Source organism: Xenopus laevis, chromosome 9_10L, assembly GCF_017654675.1.
Source record: "Xenopus laevis strain J_2021 chromosome 9_10L, Xenopus_laevis_v10.1, whole genome shotgun sequence".
Taxonomy (NCBI): Eukaryota; Metazoa; Chordata; class Amphibia; order Anura; family Pipidae; genus Xenopus; species Xenopus laevis.
The window spans coordinates 16,068,954-16,088,446 of record NC_054387.1 but is presented as its reverse complement, the minus strand read 5'-3'; the positions used below and the strand labels follow the sequence as shown (position 1 = coordinate 16,088,446).

The 19,493-nt window shown below is 41.2% G+C and overlaps 1 protein-coding gene across 6 annotated transcripts in view; it reads right to left on the bottom strand.

Annotated features, from left to right (window-relative positions):
• The window catches only part of LOC108700937 (synaptonemal complex protein 2), a 58,396-nt gene that overhangs the window by 36,944 nt on the left and 1,959 nt on the right, over positions 1-19,493 (bottom strand). For 3 of the 6 annotated variants that reach the window (XM_018234988.2, XM_018234990.2, XM_018234989.2), the window contains exons 2-11: positions 18,991-19,040; positions 18,735-18,881; positions 6,974-7,102; positions 6,680-6,784; positions 5,403-5,427; positions 4,331-4,416; positions 3,775-3,863; positions 2,431-2,465; positions 943-1,085; positions 797-849 (exon numbers count right to left, since the gene is read on the bottom strand). In XM_018234988.2, the coding sequence (XP_018090477.1) occupies positions 797-849; positions 943-1,085; positions 2,431-2,465; positions 3,775-3,863; positions 4,331-4,416; positions 5,403-5,427; positions 6,680-6,784; positions 6,974-7,102; positions 18,735-18,881; positions 18,991-19,014 (836 nt within the window). In that variant the 5' untranslated portion in view covers positions 19,015-19,040. Of the gene's footprint in view, positions 1-796; positions 850-942; positions 1,086-2,430; positions 2,466-3,774; positions 3,864-4,330; positions 4,417-5,402; positions 5,428-6,679; positions 6,785-6,973; positions 7,103-18,734; positions 18,882-18,990; positions 19,041-19,493 lie in introns of those variants that run through there. The other 3 variants (XM_018234991.2, XM_041576161.1, XM_041576162.1) reach the window with 2 other exon arrangements.

Genomic DNA, 19,493 nt, shown 5'->3' with positions numbered 1-19,493 from the left:
CTATGCTGCCATAGTTTTATGGCATCTTTCCGTACAGGTTATGAGCAAACTTAGGGGGCTGTTCCTGCTGAATTGTGTAGTACAGGGGAATACCTATGCTGCCATAGTTTTATGGTATCTTTCCGTACAGGCTATGAGAAAACGCAGGGGGCTGTTCCTGCTGAATTGTGCTTAGTATAGGGAAATACATTTGCTGCCATAGTTTTATGGTATCTTTCTGTGTAGTCTTTAAGCAAACTTAGGGGGCTGTTCAGCTAAATTGTGCTTATTACAGAAAAATACATTTGTTGCCATAGTTTTTTGGTATATCTCAGTAAAAGCAAACTTAGGGGGCTGTCCTTAAATAATTTTGGCTATCTTTCTATATGGGCTATGAACAAACTTTCTTAGATATTCCTGTAGAATTGTGTTTAACACAAGAGATTTTCACTTCTAGCATGGTTTCATTATACCTATTGCAGATAAATATTCTCATTTAGTAAGGACAATTTAGAAGGAATAATTGCAGAAAAACTTCTTGACAACTGCACAGAAAGATACTATAACAGCCTCTACTAAAAATAATTCAAAAAGAATGTAGCTCTGTCCACAATAAAGAGCTTTATGAATACATTTTAATGCCGTGTTTGCTTGGTTATAACTTGTTTTCACTCATCACATTGATCATAAACCTCTGCTGAATGAATTCTCTAGGTAATGTTTTTTGCTGCGTGATGTTACCATATGACCCCTGAATTATAACAATACACTTACAGCAAGTCAATACAAGCAATATAAATCTTATCAGTCATTTTACCTTCGTTTGTCTCCCAAAATCCCATTGATTAGATTAAGGAATTTCCTACAGTCCTACAAAAGTAAGAAAAACGGGAGAGTTACAAGAAAATTGTTTCCTTTTGGTTAACCTTTTTAACCTAAGAACATTATAACAACCTGACATACAGTTTCAAATTCAGAATCCTTTATTGCTTTGAATGCTTCAGAGACAAATTCCATGGGAAACCACAGACTCGCAAGTTCTCCTCTCTGTGTTGCTGATATCATTCGACACAAAGCTTCTGTGATGGCCACTTGCAAATCATAATCTGTAATAATGATTTCCTATTCATTATATTATCTGACTGAGCAAGACCACAAGGCAAAAATGGATATACAAATAATAGAACAACAGCAAGGGCCTTTCAATCATATAAAAATTATGGAGGGTGGAGAGCTGTTTTTTTTTTTAAGAGGTTTGGAGAATGAATATACTGCCCCAATATATGCCACTGCTTGGAAAACATATACAGTACTAACTAGAGTTCTGATTACTGTGGTTAATAATGTGTTTATTTCTGTCACCCTGTGGGCTTGGTTTTAACTGTAAAACCTGCGTGGAGCTGGTGTCTTTTTAATGGGGTGCAGAAGATGGCAGATTCAGCCCGGGCTAAATTAATTATACATCTTCATGAAGTAGTACTGTTGTGGGATCCGTTATCCAGAAAGTTCCGAAAGGCCGTTTCCCATAGATCCCATTTTATCCAAAATAATCCAAATTTTTAAAAATTATTTCCTTTTTCTCTGTAATAATAAAACAGTACCTTGTACTTGATCCAAACTAAGATATAATTAATCCTTATTGAAAGCAGGACCAGCCCATTGCGTTTATTTAATGTTTTCATAATTTTCTATTAGATTTAAGGTATGAAGATCCAAATTACAGAAAGATCAGTTATCCGGAAGCCCCAGGTCCCAAGCATTCTAGATAACAGGTCCCATACCTGTACTGTTATTGCAAAAGAGCATCAAGATAATTGTCAATTTTTCATGGCATGTGCCTTGCTCTGACCCTGAGGGGCACATTTACTAAGAGTCAAAGTGAATTTTCAAATTCAAAAACTTCCTTTTTTCGAAGTAATTTTTGGATACTTCGACCACTGAATAGGCCAAAATTCTAAAAACTCAGAATATCCGACCATTCGAAAATCGAACTACTTTCTCTTTAAAAAAACTTCAAATTCGACACAATATTTGGCTACGTTTTTAGAAGTCGAAGTTTTTATTTTTTTGAAAATCGTTTGTTCGATCGATTAAATTGTTCGATTCGAACGATTTCTACGATCGATCGAATGATTTTAATTCGATCGAAAACAGCTTAATTCAAACAAAAAAAAATTTATCGAATTTCGAAGTTTTAGCACTTTGAAATTTGACCCTTAGTAAATGTGCCCCTGAGTGTATGTATTGATTCCTTGCCATAAAGACAGGAGTGCTGTTTATTTTGTCAGAAACAATATACGACTGTAAGGAATTGCACTCCCCATCCAAGCAGAAGAAGGAAGTAGAAATTTTACACAGATGACCACATTCAACGAATGATAAACAAGGCTTTGTTACTTGCTTTTTGGAAGAAAAGTAGTAAAGTAGTAATGAATGTGTAAAGTAACTTACCTCCAACATCTAATATTCTCCTAGCCATAGATGTCCTAAAAAAAGTAAAATTTGACTTATTGTTACATATGAAGATAACATATGGCTACACAAGTATTATTTGTGCTAAATCTATTTGTGTGTGTATATTTGTATATGTATGTATATATATATATATATATATATATATATATATATATATATATATATATATATATATATATATGTAGGTATCGGATCCGTTATCCAAAAAGCTCAGAATTACGAAAAGGCCATCTCCCATAGACTCCATTATAATCAAATAACCCAAATTTCTAAAAATTTCCTTTTTCTTTGTAATAATAAAACAGTAGACCGTTAGATCCAATATATCTTATAGGGGGCTCCTTTTGCCTAGAAGATGTATAAGAGCTCATTATATTTAAATCATCAGAAATCATGTCTCTCTACATGCAGGATTTGTGCAAAATGCAGTTATTTTGTTAGATTTTGTTTGTACTGGAATCAGTTGAGTGAGCTCTAATACATCTGCTAGGAAAGAAGCCCCCTATAAGATATATTACATCGAACTGTCAATGAATATCTGATGCCAATTGCTGCAAGAAGACAGAATGAAGAGAAACAGATGCCGAGAAAGGGATAGTGAAGATAAACTTGATTATTTTAGAAACAGTACAGATTTTTTATTGATTGTATTTAAAAAGTTTCTTATTTCAGTGTGCTGAAGCTTATATTAAATTTACATGTTCGCGATAGTTCTCCTTGAATAAATAACCAAAACAATAGATATTTCATGATTAAAATAATAGACATAAGGTATGTACCACACAAGCCCTAGTTACTAAGTATAAAATGGAGGTATACTGCCCCTTTTAAGTCATTACTTATGAGTTAATTTATAAACTTAGGTGTTACATTAACATCAGTGAGTTGCTCATAGTAACCAACCAGATAATTTTCTAACTAGTAGTATAAACAGAATCAACTGTTGTAAGCTTGCTAGCAACCATACTTGTACTATTTAGCTCCTATATTCGTAACTAATCCCTACAGCATACATAAAGGGCATTGATGCCTGTATATACGTGCTGATGCAGTATTTCTCTGCCTTCACACAGCCTAGTCTGCCCCTCTAGCTCTTGCATTAGGACTACATATCCCCACAGAAGGCATTTTTTGACACGGGAAAATGAGGGGTTTTGTTAAAATACGGGAAAGATGAAAATAAGAAATACATTTTAAAAGAAATATTTAAATTACTTTATTAGCTAAAATCACATTATGCATTCCTCGCAAATGAAGTCACATGTCTGCATTTTATTATTGAGTACTAGAGAAAAGGCAGTAAAACAAGAATAGAATTACATGACAGACGTCATCTCTTCTGTGACAAGGATTTTCTTTCTGGCACCCAGAGGCATAGTATCCAGCATTAAATTCAGCTTTCGTGCTGCCTGAAAAACAAATCTTACATCTAGTACATGAAACGGTTTAAACGTTACCCTTCAAAATGGCTTGATTTTTAATTCTCAGTTATTTTCATCTACGTATATACTGCATATGTAAACCTTTACACGTTATATTTTTGGCTAACTAACTATATTAGAAACTTTTTTTTTTTTTTTTTTGCACAACCTATCTATTTACCCAGTTTTTCTTTTTACTGAACTGTTCCTTTAAGGACAATGAGTAATACTGTGCAAACTATTATACTTTTTCAATACCTTTTCTACCTTTGTTTTCTGTCCTAATTTATGACAAAAATCATTCCAAGAAGTGGGCCAGTTAGCTGGCAAACTATGTTTGTGGGCAAAATATTAAGGGGCCCATTTACTTGAGTGAAGGAATAGAGGAAAATAGGAAATATACACTGGCAGTACAAAATATATATTTTTATTTATACCTTGGTTTAGACACTTACCTCTTGTTTAACGAAGATATTTACAGCGGCGTTGGATATTAAGGAACATGCCCGGACAAGAAAATGCTCTAATATCTGCATTTTTCCTAAACAAACAAGGGTATACAGAAAGTTACTAATAATGCTGTACTGCATTTGCTTAAATAGAGCTTGCTTTTAACTTGTATACGTACTTAGCATGCACTAAAAATGAATAACGTTTGCATTTAGGGAATACTTAGGGGCAGATTTTCGTAAGGTCGAATATCGAGGGTTAATTAACCCTCGATATTCGGCTGCCGACTGTAAATCCTTAGACTTCGAATATCTAAGTCGAAGGATTTACCGCAAATAGTTTGAGTGAACGAAAAATCGTTCGATCGAACGATTAAATCCTTTGAATCGTTCGATTTTCTTCGACCAAAAAACATTAGAAAGCCTATGGGGACCTTCCCCATAGGCTAACATTGCACTTTGGTAGGTTTTAGGTGGCGAAGTAGGGGGTTGAAGTTTTTTTTAAAGAGACAGTACTTCGACTATCGAATGGTCGAATAGTCGAACGGTTTTTAGTTTGAATCGTTCGAGTCGAAGTAGCCAAAAAAAACATTTGAAATTCGAAGTTTTTTTTATTCTATTCCTTCACTCGAGCTAAGTAAATGGGCCCCTTAGGGTCAGTCCACATGAGCAGATTCGGGGAGATTAGTCATCCCAGAGACAAATCGCCTCTTCTTCAGGGTGACAATCTCCCCGAACTGCCTTTCCTCCGCCGGCTAAAATTAAAACAGTCTGCGGCAATTCACATGCAGCGCTTCATTTTCCGGAGTCGCTCGAAGTAGCCTCACGAGGAAAGCCACTTCTAAAAATCTGACCAAATAGCAAAACATAATGTGCATAATAAAATGCCAGTGTAAGGATTAATAACAGTTTTGTTCACCAAAAATATCAGATACATTTCCCCAGTTACAGTACAATTACATTGAGTTCAGTCACAGCTTGAGGATTCACTGAAACAAAATCTTGCAAAATTTCAGCTAATTCACTGGCACGAGTTTTGGAAATAGAGCATCCGTTCTACATTAAAACAATTACTTACCCTCACTACTGTGGTCATGAACGAGCTAAAAGACAAAATGTAATAACATTATTTAGGCATTATTCCTTCATCAGAATGGCATAGTTTTGTTTATAGACTTGTTCTAACACTGTAAGAGGATAGATCTTTTGTTTCTAGTGCGCTGTCAAATTGATTATAAGCTCAACAAAAAACAAATGACAAACTCAGCTCCAGACAGTTATGAGCTTTCTGTTATACCAGTGCAACTGTAGAGGAATAACATTGCTATTTTTTGAAGTGTAATCATACAGCCATTGTCGTAGTACACTTATCATTCCTTTATCCCTCTTGATATGTATACATAACTGCATACACTCACGTTTACCTTCCCCTAACTCTGAAAATTACCGTTTCATAGTTTATATAGTGAATAAAGTGCCGCCTATTGTAAAAAAATAAGAATATTACAAGTTACAGAGGAATTCCATGAACATATAAAAAAAGGGCAGATTTACTAAAGAGCGAAGTGACTAACGCGAGAGACTTTTCTCTAGAAACTTTGCATATTAGTGAATTGTAGTAGTCTGAGAGCATTTGCGCCTGACGAAGTGTTGCAATGGGTGCGAAGCTAACAATGGTGAAAATTCGCTGGTTAGCAAATCTGCCCCCAAGTGTTTTCATTCAGGTCATGGAATTTCCTCATATTTTGCAACAGGGAGTACTTTATTTATTATTATGCACAAGTTTCAGTGAGAGAAATGACATCACTAAGCTCCGATTATAACCAATGACATCACTAAGCACCGTTTTAAATGATATAATTTACAGGATATTCATTGCTCTTGTGTATTATATAGTGAATAAGTACACCCTCTTGTACAATATAAGGATATTATAAGTTACCGAGGACTCACCGTTTATAACTGATGACATCAGAACTCACCGTTTATAAAGATATAATTTACAAGATATTCATAGCTTTTGTGTATTATATAGTGAATAAAGTACCCCCTCTTGTAAAATATAAGGATATTATAAGTTACCGAGGAGTTTCATGACCATATAAAAACACGAGGCCGAAGGCCGAGTGTTTTTATACAGGTCATGGAACTCAGAGGTAACTTTTAATATCCTCATATTTTGCAACTGGGGGTACTTTATTTATTATAATACACAAGTTTCAGTGAGTCATGTGACAGAAATTACATCAGAACTCACCGTTTATAACTGATGACATCAGAACTCACCGTTTATAAGGATAGAATTTACAAGATATTCATGGCTTTTGTGTATTATAAGGAAATAAAGTTACATACCATTACAACATCGAAAAAATCTTCAGCAAAGTTGAGAATTGTTTCATTTTTCTGGTTTTCACCATAAGACAAAAGATCTGTTGACTTTTCAAACCATATAATCATGTAAAAAAAAAAAAATAACAGATCACTTGAAACACCAGAAGTGTATATTATTTGTTATACAAATCAATCAATTGTCTTTTACTAAGACTATGAACAGCACAAAGCCGATACAATTCCAGACATTGCATATGAACTGCAATACAGATATCATGGGTAAATGGAACTTGTAGCAAAAAAATAGATACTTATCTTTTCAACAAGCCCCTGTTTTATAGAAGCAGTCAGCCATTCCTCGTTATTTAATGTCATACTGCTGGCAAATTTATGTATTACATTAACAACCAGTGATGCTTCCTTTACTCCTCTGTTATCAAGCTCCTAAACACAGAAGCATAAACAGATATTAGCATTTCTGAACCATGGCTATCTGATTATTCCCAGATTCTTACTAAATGGGGGTTGGTAGATTGTAAATGAATTGTGCCAGCCCAGTCTGCTCTCATCTTCTATTGTGAAAGATATGGAAGGTTTCATGATCTTCATGAAATTATCCATTACGTCTGAGGGGTGGAGTGTACTATGGGGTATATTTATCAAAAAGTGAAGTTAGAGATCACCACAGTCCTCTAGATTGAAATTCTGCCATCGTATTTATCAATGGGTGATAAATACTCCTTTCAAAATCCCATAGAAATGAATGAAGAGTGGGGGAATTTCACTCTAGAGAACTGTGGTGATCTCTAACTTCACTTTTTGATAAATATACCCCTATGTTTTCATGTAGTGTGAGAGTGGAACTAAAGCAATTCATGAAAAATGGAAATAGTTTAATAAAGATGGAAGCCCAGGAGGGAAGTGGGCTAATGATCAGTGACTCATGACTCCTACAAACAGTATTGTAGGGCCCCATGATTTCTTAAGCTAGCCCTGAAGTTCTATTACTACAAAGCCTTGCAAAGACTCCAGTGAGAATTTGAGTCTTGGCTGTAGGATAGACTACCAATACATGTACAATGTTTTGATGGCATGAGTAGTCAAGAGAAGTAACATGGGGAATTGAAAGAGATACCAAATATATTTACAAATAAAGCAAGAGCAAGCCCCTTGGTGCTAATTCAAGCAGCAGTTCTGCCCAAAGGAAGGCTGCACTGTATACTTTGTGCACAGCATAGTGTCTGTCAGGCAGGGCTGTGATTAGAAATCCCAGGGCCCCATCCAACAAAATTTTCTGGGCCCCGCCAACCCCAACCCCCACACCACAGTTAAAAAAAAGGTAAACCCACCAAACAAGTTATAAAAAGCCAATGATGGTGAGGGTCTCTTGTAAGTTAGGGTGCCAGGGCCAACCATAAATGTTTTTAAAAAATCATTGGTGGTCAGGGCCCCCCATAAGTTAAAAAAATACACTGGCGCCAGGGCCCCCCATAAAAGTTTTTTTTAAAGAAAAAGTTAAAAAGAAACATTGGGGGCCCAGAGAATATTTTTTTTAAACAATTGGTGGCATGGGCCTATAGAGTATTCAAATACATTGGTGTCCAGGTGTTTAATAAAATAAAACAAATTGGTGTTCAGTTGAACTAAACTTGTGGCTTCAACTTCAGGTCTATTCGCGGCTTCAGGACTTCAACTTCGGCTCCTTTTGTAGCTTCGGGTCTTTATGCGGCTTCAGGACTTAAACTTCAGCTCCTTTCTTAGCTTTGGGTCTTTTCTCGGCTTCAGGGCTTCAACTTTGGCTCCTTTCGTAGCTTCGGGTCTTTTCTCAGCTTCAGGACTTCAACTTCAGCTCCTTTTGTAGCTTCAGGTCTTTTTGCAGCTTCAGGACTTCAACTTTGGCTCCTTTTGTAGCTTCGGGTCTTTATGCTGCTTCAGGACTTAAACTTCGGCTCCTTTCGTAGCTTTTGATCTTTTCTCGGCTTCAAGGCCTTAACTTCGGCTCCTTTCGTAGCTTCGGGTCTTTTCTCGGCTTCAGGACTTCAACTTCAGTTCCTTTTGTAGCTTCAGGTCTTTTTGCGGTTTCAGGACTTCAACTTCTGCTCCTTTTTGTAGCTTTGGGTCTTTTGTAGCTTCGGGTCTTTTAGCGGCTTCAGGACTTCAACTTTGGCTCCTTTCCTAGCTTTGAGTCTTTTAGCGGCTTCAGGACTTAAACTTCAACTCCTCTCTTGGCTTCGGGACTTCAACTTCGGCTTCTTTTGTAGCTTCAGGTCTTTTTGCGGCTTCAGGACTTCAACTTCGTCTCTTTTCATGGCTTTGTCTCTTTTTGTTGCTTTGTCACGGCTAAGGGGGGTCTGCCTATTTCGAAAAGTGCAGCACAGCCGGGCCCCCTTTTAGGCCCGGTACAATAGTACCCCCTGGTGTCACAGGCCAGTCCTGTCCTTACTCTCTGCCATAGGGGGCTGTAAAGACAGGACCGTGTTGCAGCTTGCATCCTCTGAAGTTCCCTAAACAGCACAGCAAAAATATATTGTGCTGATTACCATTATTCTCCACTGCTATTAGTTGCAATTTTTTTTACAATCCTTTAAAAACGCTGAAAATTTTTCAGCAATGTAAAATGGAAAGTTGCTTAGAATTACATTTTAACAGTAGACTACTTGTGATGAAACAAACTCTATTATATAAAGCTGTAAGTAAAAAAGAATATAAGTCCATTTTAAGGAGTTATAAAGTTTGATAGATTTCCATTTTGATGATTTCTGCAATTGTCCCTTCCTCGCTCACTGCTAATTCATGTAATAGCAGAGAATGCGTTCCACAACCAGAAATGGAGCAGTGATTCACTAAATGTACTTAATAACAGATCCTGTGCTAATGTACTATCCAAGCACAGAAACCTTTTCCCAAGGATCTTTGACTTTTACAATAAGCATATATTTTAGCATAAATGTGGCTTTAACTTTAACAAATTGTCGTAGACGTCAGTGTATGCTTGTAATGGATTCTAACTCACCTTCCAAAGATGGCGTCCAAGATGGCGACCCCCTGCCTCACCGCATGGTTCCTGATGGGCGCAGCTCCATGGTGTCATCGTCTTCCTGCTCCCGGATTGGCCGCCGGCGACGGAATGGACGCCGGCGTCAGAATGGGCGCCGGCGTCAGGACGTCAGCGTGGGGACGCTGGCGTCTGCGTCTGACGCAAGCGCGTCAGCGTCTGACGCCAGTGCGTCAACTTTGGCGCCAAACTCAGAGACTACTTAAACCTCTCTCCCCTTCCAGTCCTTGCCCAACTATAGGTTCCTGTTCGTCTGTTCCTGGGTGTGATATACTGCTTTTGATTCTTGTGTACCGACTCTTGCCTGTTATTACGATTCCTGTTGTCTGCTGCCTGGTCTGATCTATTTGCCTGTACCTTGACGATTCTTTTGATAAACCCTCTTGTACCTCGAACTTGGTTTGGTCTCCTCTTTGGTCTACACTATTACTGCGCCTTCGGGCCCGTTACAGTATAGTTGGGCCATGGACCCTTTGGAGGAGACTCATGCTTCGCCTGATGTTGGTGAAACCATTCGAGCTTTGGCCTCCCGAATTGACTCTTATGAAGTACTCCAGTCTCACTTTGGTCAGGCCATTGGCGCAGTCCTGGAGAAAGTGTCTACCTTGACTCCCGTGGCACCAGTCGCTGTACCTGCAACCCCGCTCCAAGTCTCCGAGCCTCGCATCCCCGCACCTCCTCTCTACAGTGGTGATCCTGACGCTTGCAGAGGGTTCATTATCCAATGTGAGATCCAGTTTGCCCTGCTGCCAGGTCAGTTTGTCTCGGAGCGAGCCAAAGTGGGTTATGTTATCTCTCGTCTGCAGGGAAAGGCCCTAGAATGGGCATCACCCTTTTGGGAAAAGAAGGATCCTCTGATCGATAATGCCTGTACCTTTCTCCATGAGTTCCGGACAGTGTTTGATGCTCCTGGACGAGCCATAGCTTCTTCGGCTCGGTTGTTCCAGCTCCAGCAAGGCTCCCGCTCGGTTCCGGAGTATGCCATTGAGTTTCGCACCCTGGTAGCGGAGACGTCGTGGAACAATGATGGTTATCATGCTGCCTTCTACAACGGCCTGGCTATAAGAATAAAGAACGACCTCGTATCCCGGGAAATTCCTCCCCGTTGGGAAGAGTTGGTCGCCTTGGCCGTGAAGGTCGATACTCGCCAGAGGGAGTTCCAGGTCGAGCTAGACCGTGAGCATTCTAAGAGGAACCCTCGTTTCCAGCCTATCCTGGCCCCCCGCTTCCAGAGACCCCTGCTCAACAATCCTGCTTACTTCTCGCCCTCTCCACCTCCTGCGGCTTCTGCTTCTTCCTCTCCTACATCTGCTGAGGAATCGATGCAGATTGGACGGGCCCGTCTTTCCGAACAGGAGAAGTACCGGAGAAAGGCGGCGGGATTATGTCTCTACTGCGGGGGCAAAGCTCACTCCATCCTCGAGTGTCCTGTAAAGCCTGGAAAACGCCAATACCTCGGTAAGTTTGGGGAGACTTACCTGGGTGGAGTTTGTCCTTCTCCCCGACCGTCTGGTCATCGTTTCCTACTTCCGGCACAGATCCAGTTTGGCTCCCGGAGGATCCCGGTTCAAGCCTTCGTAGATTCTGGTGCTGCCGGGAATTTCATGGACAAGACTTTTGCCAGCCGACATGCTGTTCCTCTTCTTCCTCTGGCTATTCCTCTGCGAGCTCTGGCAATTGATGATCGTCCTCTGTCTTCTGCCATCATTTCACAGACCACCTCGGAACTTTCACTCAAAGTGGGCACCCTACATTTGGAGAGACTGTCCTTTCTTCTTATTGATTGCCCTTCTACTCCTATTGTTCTGGGTCTTCCATGGTTATGCACCCATAACCCAGTCATTGATTGGTCTTCTTCACAAGTTGCCCGTTGGAGTCCACATTGCCAACAGAACTGTTTACCTGCTGTGCCCATTGTCAAAGTTTCCTCTGTGTCTTCTATGCCCTCTCTTCCAGTTGTATATCAATCCTTTTCGGATGTCTTCAATAAGGGCTCCGCTGAGACTCTTCCTCCCCATCGACCCTACGACTGCCCAGTTGAACTCCTGCCTGGATCCATGCCTCCTCGTGGCCGCACCTATCCTCTGTCTCCTTCTGAAACAGCAGCCATGAAAACCTACATTCAGGAGAATCTTCAGAGAGGGTTCATTCGTCCCTCTTCGTCTCCTGCTGGAGCAGGTTTTTTCTTTGTCGAAAAAAAGGATGGCAGTCTGCGGCCCTGCATCGACTATAGAGGGCTGAATAAAATCACTATCAAAAACCGTTACCCTCTCCCCTTAATCTCTGAACTTTTCGATCAGTTGAGAGGCGCTAATCTCTTCACCAAACTTGATCTTCGGGGCGCCTACAACCTCATTCGGATCCGAGAGGGCGATGAATGGAAGACCGCTTTCAATACTCGTGACGGGCATTATGAGTACCTTGTAATGCCATTTGGTCTATGTAATGCCCCTGCGGTCTTCCAGGAGTTTGTAAATGACGTTTTCAGAGATTTGTTGGGGCAATGTGTAGTCGTTTACCTGGATGATATCCTCATTTTCTCCAAAGATCTTCAGGAACACCGTTGTCAGGTGAAGGAAGTTCTTCTTCGTCTTAGAAAGAATAATCTCTTCGCCAAATTGGAGAAGTGTTCTTTCGAGGTGCCTTCCATCCCTTTCCTTGGGTATATAATCTCACAACAGGGGTTCAAGATGGATCCAGCCAAGGTTACTGCAATTCTTGATTGGCCTCTACCCACCAGCGTCAAGGCTATTCAAAGGTTTATTGGCTTTGCCAATTATTATAGGCAGTTCATTAAAGGCTTTTCCTCCAAGATTTCTCCTATTCTTGCTCTTATCCGCAAAGGGGGCAAACCTCAGCATTGGCCCCCTCTAGCCGTGGAAGCCTTTGAAACATTGAAAGAGGCCTTTTCTTCTGCACCAATTCTGAGACACCCCGAACCTCTTCTGCCCTTTTTCCTTGAAGTGGACGCCTCTGATGTGGGAGCTGGAGCCGTTTTATCTCAAAGGTCTTCTTCGGATGGGAAGTTACATCCGTGTGCATTCTTCTCCAAAAAATTCTCTTCTCCCGAGCAGAATTATGACGTTGGGAATCGTGAACTGCTCGCGGTCAAATTGGCCCTGGAGGAGTGGAGGCATCTACTTGAGGGATCTTCTATTCCTGTGACCATCTTTACAGACCACAAGAACCTTGAATTTATCCAGTCCCTGAAACGTTTAAATCCTCGTCAAGCCAGATGGTCTTTATTTTTCTCCCGTTTTAATTTTATCATCACCTTTCGTCCTGGCTCAAGAAATAGAAAGGCTGATGCGCTGTCCAGGAGTTTTGTTCCCGAGATTTCTTATTCTGAAGATCCCGAACCTATAGTGCCTCCTTCCAAGATTGTTGCTGCCTTGTTTCCCTCCTTGGCTTCTGAACTTCTTTCTGCCCAGGCCTCTGCTCCTGATAACATTCCCTTGGGGGTTGCTTTTGTTCCACCTGAGTGTCGCCAGGCCATCCTATCTCAAACTCACAATTCCAAACAAGCTGGTCACCCGGGGATTGAGAAGACCACTGAACTCCTGTCACGCTTGGTGTGGTGGCCATCGATGAGAAAGGACGTGAAAGATTTTATTTCTTCCTGTGCTACCTGTGCTGTCTCTAAAGCTAGTCATTCTTCTCCCAAGGGTCTTCTCCTGCCGTTGCCCATCCCTTCTCGCCCTTGGACTCATGTGGCAATGGATTTCATTGTCGATCTGCCCTTATCCTCCGGCCACACTGTGATCTGGGTGGTGATCGACAGATTTAGTAAGATGGCCCATTTTACTCCACTTCGGAAATTGCCTTCTGCCTCTGAACTTTCTGAACTTTTTATTAAACATATTTTTCGCCTCCATGGTTTTCCTGCTGAGATTGTTTCTGATCGGGGTTCTCAATTTATATCCAAGTTCTGGAGGTCGCTATGCAAGGCCCTTAATATTTCTCTCCAATTTTCCTCTGCTTACCACCCACAATCCAATGGTGCTGCTGAACGGGTCAATCAGGCTTTGGAGCAGTTTCTGCGCTGTCATGTGTCTCTGTGCCAGGACGATTGGTCGGATCTTCTTCCTTGGGCTGAGTTCGCTCACAATAATGCGCTGCATTCCTCTTCCCTAAAGTCTCCCTTCTTCTGTGTTTATGGTCGGAATCCGTTGGCCTTTCCTCAAGATCTTCTTCTTACCAACGTTCCTGCGGCCAACGACCAAGCTGCTCACATGTTGGCTATCTGGGAGGCCACTGCCACTAACTTGGAGAAGAGTTCCCTGGCTCAGAAGAGGTTTGCCGATAAGAGAAGAGTTCCTGCCCCTCCATATTCTCCTGGTGACAAAGTTTTTCTTTCTACTCGTAATATTCGTCTGAAAATTCCCACTCCCAAACTTGGTCCTAAGTTCATCGGCCCTTATCCTGTCGTCGAAGTCATCAACCCTGTGGCGGTCCGCCTTCAACTTCCTCCGGAGATGCGGATTCCAAATGTCTTTCATGTCTCGTTACTTAAGCCTGCTGTGTCTTGTCCTTCTTCTTCTTCCCCAGCTCCTGTCCTGGTTGATGGTCACCAGGAATTCGAAGTCAAGAGGATTTTGGACTCCCGTTTTTCCAGGGGTACTCTTCAGTATCTCATTGAGTGGAAAGGGTTCGGTCCGGAGGAGTGCTCCTGGGTGAGGAACTCGGACGTCCATGCGCCTGCCTTGGTCCGTAAGTTCCATAGACTTTTCCCTTCTTCTCCTAGTCTCGGTGGTCCTGAGGCCCCCCCTAAGGAGGGGGGTACTGTAATGGATTCTAACTCACCTTCCAAAGATGGCGTCCAAGATGGCGACCCCCTGCCTCACCGCATGGTTCCTGATGGGCGCAGCTCCATGGTGTCATCGTCTTCCTGCTCCCGGATTGGCCGCCGGCGACGGAATGGACGCCGGCGTCAGAATGGGCGCCGGCGTCAGGACGTCAGCGTGGGGACGCTGGCGTCTGCGTCTGACGCAAGCGCGTCAGCGTCTGACGCCAGTGCGTCAACTTTGGCGCCAAACTCAGAGACTACTTAAACCTCTCTCCCCTTCCAGTCCTTGCCCAACTATAGGTTCCTGTTCGTCTGTTCCTGGGTGTGATATACTGCTTTTGATTCTTGTGTACCGACTCTTGCCTGTTATTACGATTCCTGTTGTCTGCTGCCTGGTCTGATCTATTTGCCTGTACCTTGACGATTCTTTTGATAAACCCTCTTGTACCTCGAACTTGGTTTGGTCTCCTCTTTGGTCTACACTATTACTGCGCCTTCGGGCCCGTTACAATGCTAGACTTCAGTGAACTAATGGTCGTAGATTAAATAGGTAGCAGCCTATAATTTACACCCCTTCTGACTCCCACTAATTGGCTAAGTTCTTATCTGCAGTTAGAACAACACCAACGTAACAGTGTTAAATGACGCACTGGAGACTGTTACTCTTATTGGGTAAGTGCTTACCTGTCATATGATACTCAGAAAGGACCATTCTTAATGCAGCAATCTCAAAATGATTGTTCTAAGTACACTTAAATTTAGACAAAAGAACTGTAAACTTGTATTTTCTTGGCAATAAGACAGATGATGAAAAATACATATACAGGTAGAGTATCCGTTATACGGAAACCTGTTATCCAGAATTATGGGAAGACCATTTCCCATAGACTCGATTTTATACAAATAATCCAAATTTTTAGAAACTTTTTCCTTTTTTTCTATAATAATAAAACAGTACATTGTACTTGATCCAAACTCAGATATAATTATTCCTTATTTGGAAGCAAAACCAGTCTATTGGGTGTATAAATGTTTAAATTATTTTCTAGTAGACTTAAGGTATGAAGATCCAAGTTATGGAAAGATCCCTTATCCGGAAAACCCCAGGTCCCTCCCTGTACTATTTTCTATTGCTTCTGTCTGCAGAACCAAGCTACTGTGTCTGAATATTATTTCTGAAATAATAATTGAAGGAGACATATACCTAACCATACAACGGTGTATAATTGTTCTTCTGAGCACTTTTGCAATTTGCAGTAGCTATTTTTTTCTTTAAGATTTCATGAATGTGCAATCCTCTGCTATTCTGTCCAATAACGGCAATATCTTGATTTACGGATGTTGGAAGCATTACCGTATGTATTTTAGGTTCTTTCCTGCCCTACCCAAATAGAACAGCAGAGGGTGCCCCTGTCACAAATACATGATAAACGCAATATTATAAAAAGTGTACCTCTGCTTACCAGAGAATCTGTGCACCGCCCACTAGGGCAATGATCCCCAAGCAGTAGCTTGCGAGCAACATGTCGCTCTTCGACCCTTTGGATGTTGCTCCCAGTGGCCTCAAAGCAGGTGTTTTTTTGAATTCCAGGCTTAAAACTTTAGTTTAGCTTTTCTGTTGCCAAACAGAGCCTCCTGTTGGCTGCAAGTCTACATAGAGGCTACCGATACCCAATCACAGCCCTTATTTGGCACCCCAAGGAACTTTTTGCATGCTTGTGTTGCTCTCCAACATTATTGTATACTTGAGTGTGGCTCATGGGTAAAAAAGGGAATGCAGAGGGAGACTTTTAGCCTAAGTGGGTTGGGAAATGATTCTTAGGACAATGAATATCAAGGTTTACTTTCAATTTGTGGAATCATGTATGCATGTGTAAAATATAGATTTGGGACGTGTGGTGTTCTAGCACCTTTTTTTTTTTTTTTTTTTTTTTACATAAAACCATGTCATAGAGTGGTGCATTTTACCCTTTCAGTTATATGAGTGGATATATATCCCATTTAACTCTAGAACCTTTTTCAACACACAGCTATATCCTACATTCCGCTGGATGCCATCTTGTACTATTTACAGCAAGTGTCAGGGTGTTTGCGATGATCTTATTACAAAATAGTTTAGAAAAAAAAATACAAAAACTTAAAAACCTACACATGAAATACATTGCCCTCCAAAGACACATTTTTTTCGATTCACCCCCTGCTCTTCAGTGTAATTTTTTAACAATTCAGACATGATTGAAGTGCACATTCCAGACAGTTACCATGTAGAAATGACAATAATTTTTATACATAGTCAGCCTCCTTATTTCAGGGCAGCATAATGTTTGGAACAATTGGCATCACGGGTGTTTGTGATTACTCAATTGTATTGCATTGCTTCATTAGTGCAGGGATAAGATACCTAGGATTGCTACTAACATTTGAGTCTGTACTGTAGTTACCATTGTTCAACATGAGGAGAAAAGCTGTGCCAACGAAAGTCAAGGAAACTACTTTATTATGAGGCTGAAAAACAAGAATATAACTTGTCAATAAATTAAAAAAAAAAAAAAGAGAATAGAAATCAGTCAAACTTTAGGATTACCAAAATGAACTGTTTGGAATATCATTAAAGGAGAACTAAACCTACGTTAATCAAAAATCCCCTTCCCTCCATTGGCCGCCTCCTTGCTTTCTCACTCCATAGTACCTTAGTCGAAAAAGTGTCCCTGGTAAAGTCCTGCAAAAAACCTGCAAAAAAAGCAGGCACCCTGAGGAATGAGGGGAGGATTTTCAGGTGCAGGTATACCCGCGGGTCTGCAGGTCGAGGGTCTCATCTAAATGTCTTATCTTATCTATATTTTACTCTTTTTTTAAAGTTTTACTAAACTTGTTTCTGCCCCGCCCACTTTTGATAATGTCACTTCCGGTTTGCAGCACAGTCACTTCCTGTTTGATGGGGGTTGGCAGGTTGCGGGTCAGGTTGCGAATAAGGCAGTTGCTGGACCGGGTCGGGTAGTGGATCAAAGTGGCTAAATATGCGGGTTGCAGTTCGGGTCGCGGCCTGCGGGTTTGGGTCTTAGAAATTGGTTCCGTGCAGGACTCTAGTCCCTAGCATTAACGTTGGCATATTCATGCAGAGTAGTACAGCGGAGCTCTTTGGCGCCATCTTTTGCATCCTCGAATCCTCTTCTTTGGAGCTTTCCCGCGCATTTGCAGTAGGCCCGAATCGGCCCATCTGTGCATGCGGGAAAAAGATCTGCATCTGCGCTCACTTCCGGAAGGAATCTGAAGGGGAAAAAAAACTGCCCAAGATCCAAAGCATACCAGCTCATCTGTTAAACATTGTTGGGGGTGGGGGGGTGGGTGTTATGGCTTGGGCACGTATGGCTGCCACAGGTACTGGCACACTTATCTTCATTGATAATGGCAGTTGCACAATGAATTCTGAAGTGTATAGAAACATCTCACCTGCTCAAATTCCAGTAAATTCCTCCAAAGTCAATGGGCATCACTTTATCCTGCAACAAGATAATGATCCCAAACCTACTGCTAAGACAACGCAGGAGTTTCTTGAGCATGCTTTCCATATGCTGAAGAGGAAACTTAAAGCCCCAGGAACACGCAGGAGTTGAAGGTAGCTGTAGTAGAGAGCAGAGCATCACCAGTGAAGATACTCAGCACCGTGTGATGTCTATGAAGCACAGACTTCAAGCTGTCACTGCATGCAAGGAATATGCAACAAAGTACTAAACATGACTGCTTTAACATACCGACCATTACTTTGTCCCAAACATACAGGTGCCTTGCCACGAGGGGGACAATGTATAAAAAGTGTTGCAATTTCTACATGGTAAGACTGAAATGTATACAAATAACTCTGGAATGTGCACTTTAATAACGTCTGAATTGTTTGATTTAAAATTATACACGGAGGAGCAGAGGGGTAAATCAAAGAAAATGTGTCTTTGTCCCAAACACTAAGGAGGCACCGTTTATCCATTCAATGTAATTCAAGAAAATACAAATGGCAGATAAGAAAGAGGACAAATCCTTAGTTGAATCTGGACCTGACACTGTGCAGCAAGAAGCAAATCGCCATATGACTCAACAACTATGGTCTTCTCACTACCACAAAGTGAATGACCTGCATGTACCAACATCAGCTGAATAGTTTAGAGCTGCTTATGCCACAAAAAGGAGGAATGTGTAACATCAGATCTGATTTAAATCCAGTTTAAAAGCGACTGAAGTACCCTGCATATCAGTTTGTGAAGTTTTCCAAGGAGGAATTTGCTGCATTTCTGGGATCCGCCGGCACAAGATTCATTCAGCAGAAATGCTTTCAGGGGGCGAAGGTCTGGTCCTCTTGTACTCAAGGCATGGTCAATATTTGCTTCTAACTAAAAACACACAACAAAAGGTTGCTGGCTTGTTTAATTCAACAATGGCTTGTGTATTCAGATCTATCAGTGCTTTAATAAGTAACATATTTGCTGTACAGTAGCTTACCTGCGATTCATGTGTGGCAGGCATGATGAGGATGATATTACCATTGAGAACTAGAAGAACAATAGGTACAAATGCATGCAGCAGTTATTGATCAGGAGGCCACCAAATACATACCCAATCTCTATTTGGCACACGACGAAAGGCAAAAACAGGTGCAAGGTGCCATGTTTATTGCACTATTTCCTTGCACACCCACAGGTGCAGGTCCTTGTGCTCTAACCCGCACTTTTACAATGAATAAATTTGTGTTCAGCAGATCAGTATTCATAAGGGGTGGGTTGAAGGAGAGCTGGCTGCAACATTGTTTTAAAAGTCAGAAGCAAAAGTGCGAAGTTGCGCCAGAGTGTATCTAATTCGCTAGCGAATTTACACAAGTGCCCGTTAGTAAATCGGCGAAGTGGCAAAATGACGTAACGCTTAGCCACTTCACCCTTTAGTAAATTTGCCCCTGCGTCTGTGACATATGTATAGGCTGTACTAAATCAGGTGCAAATTCAAAATAC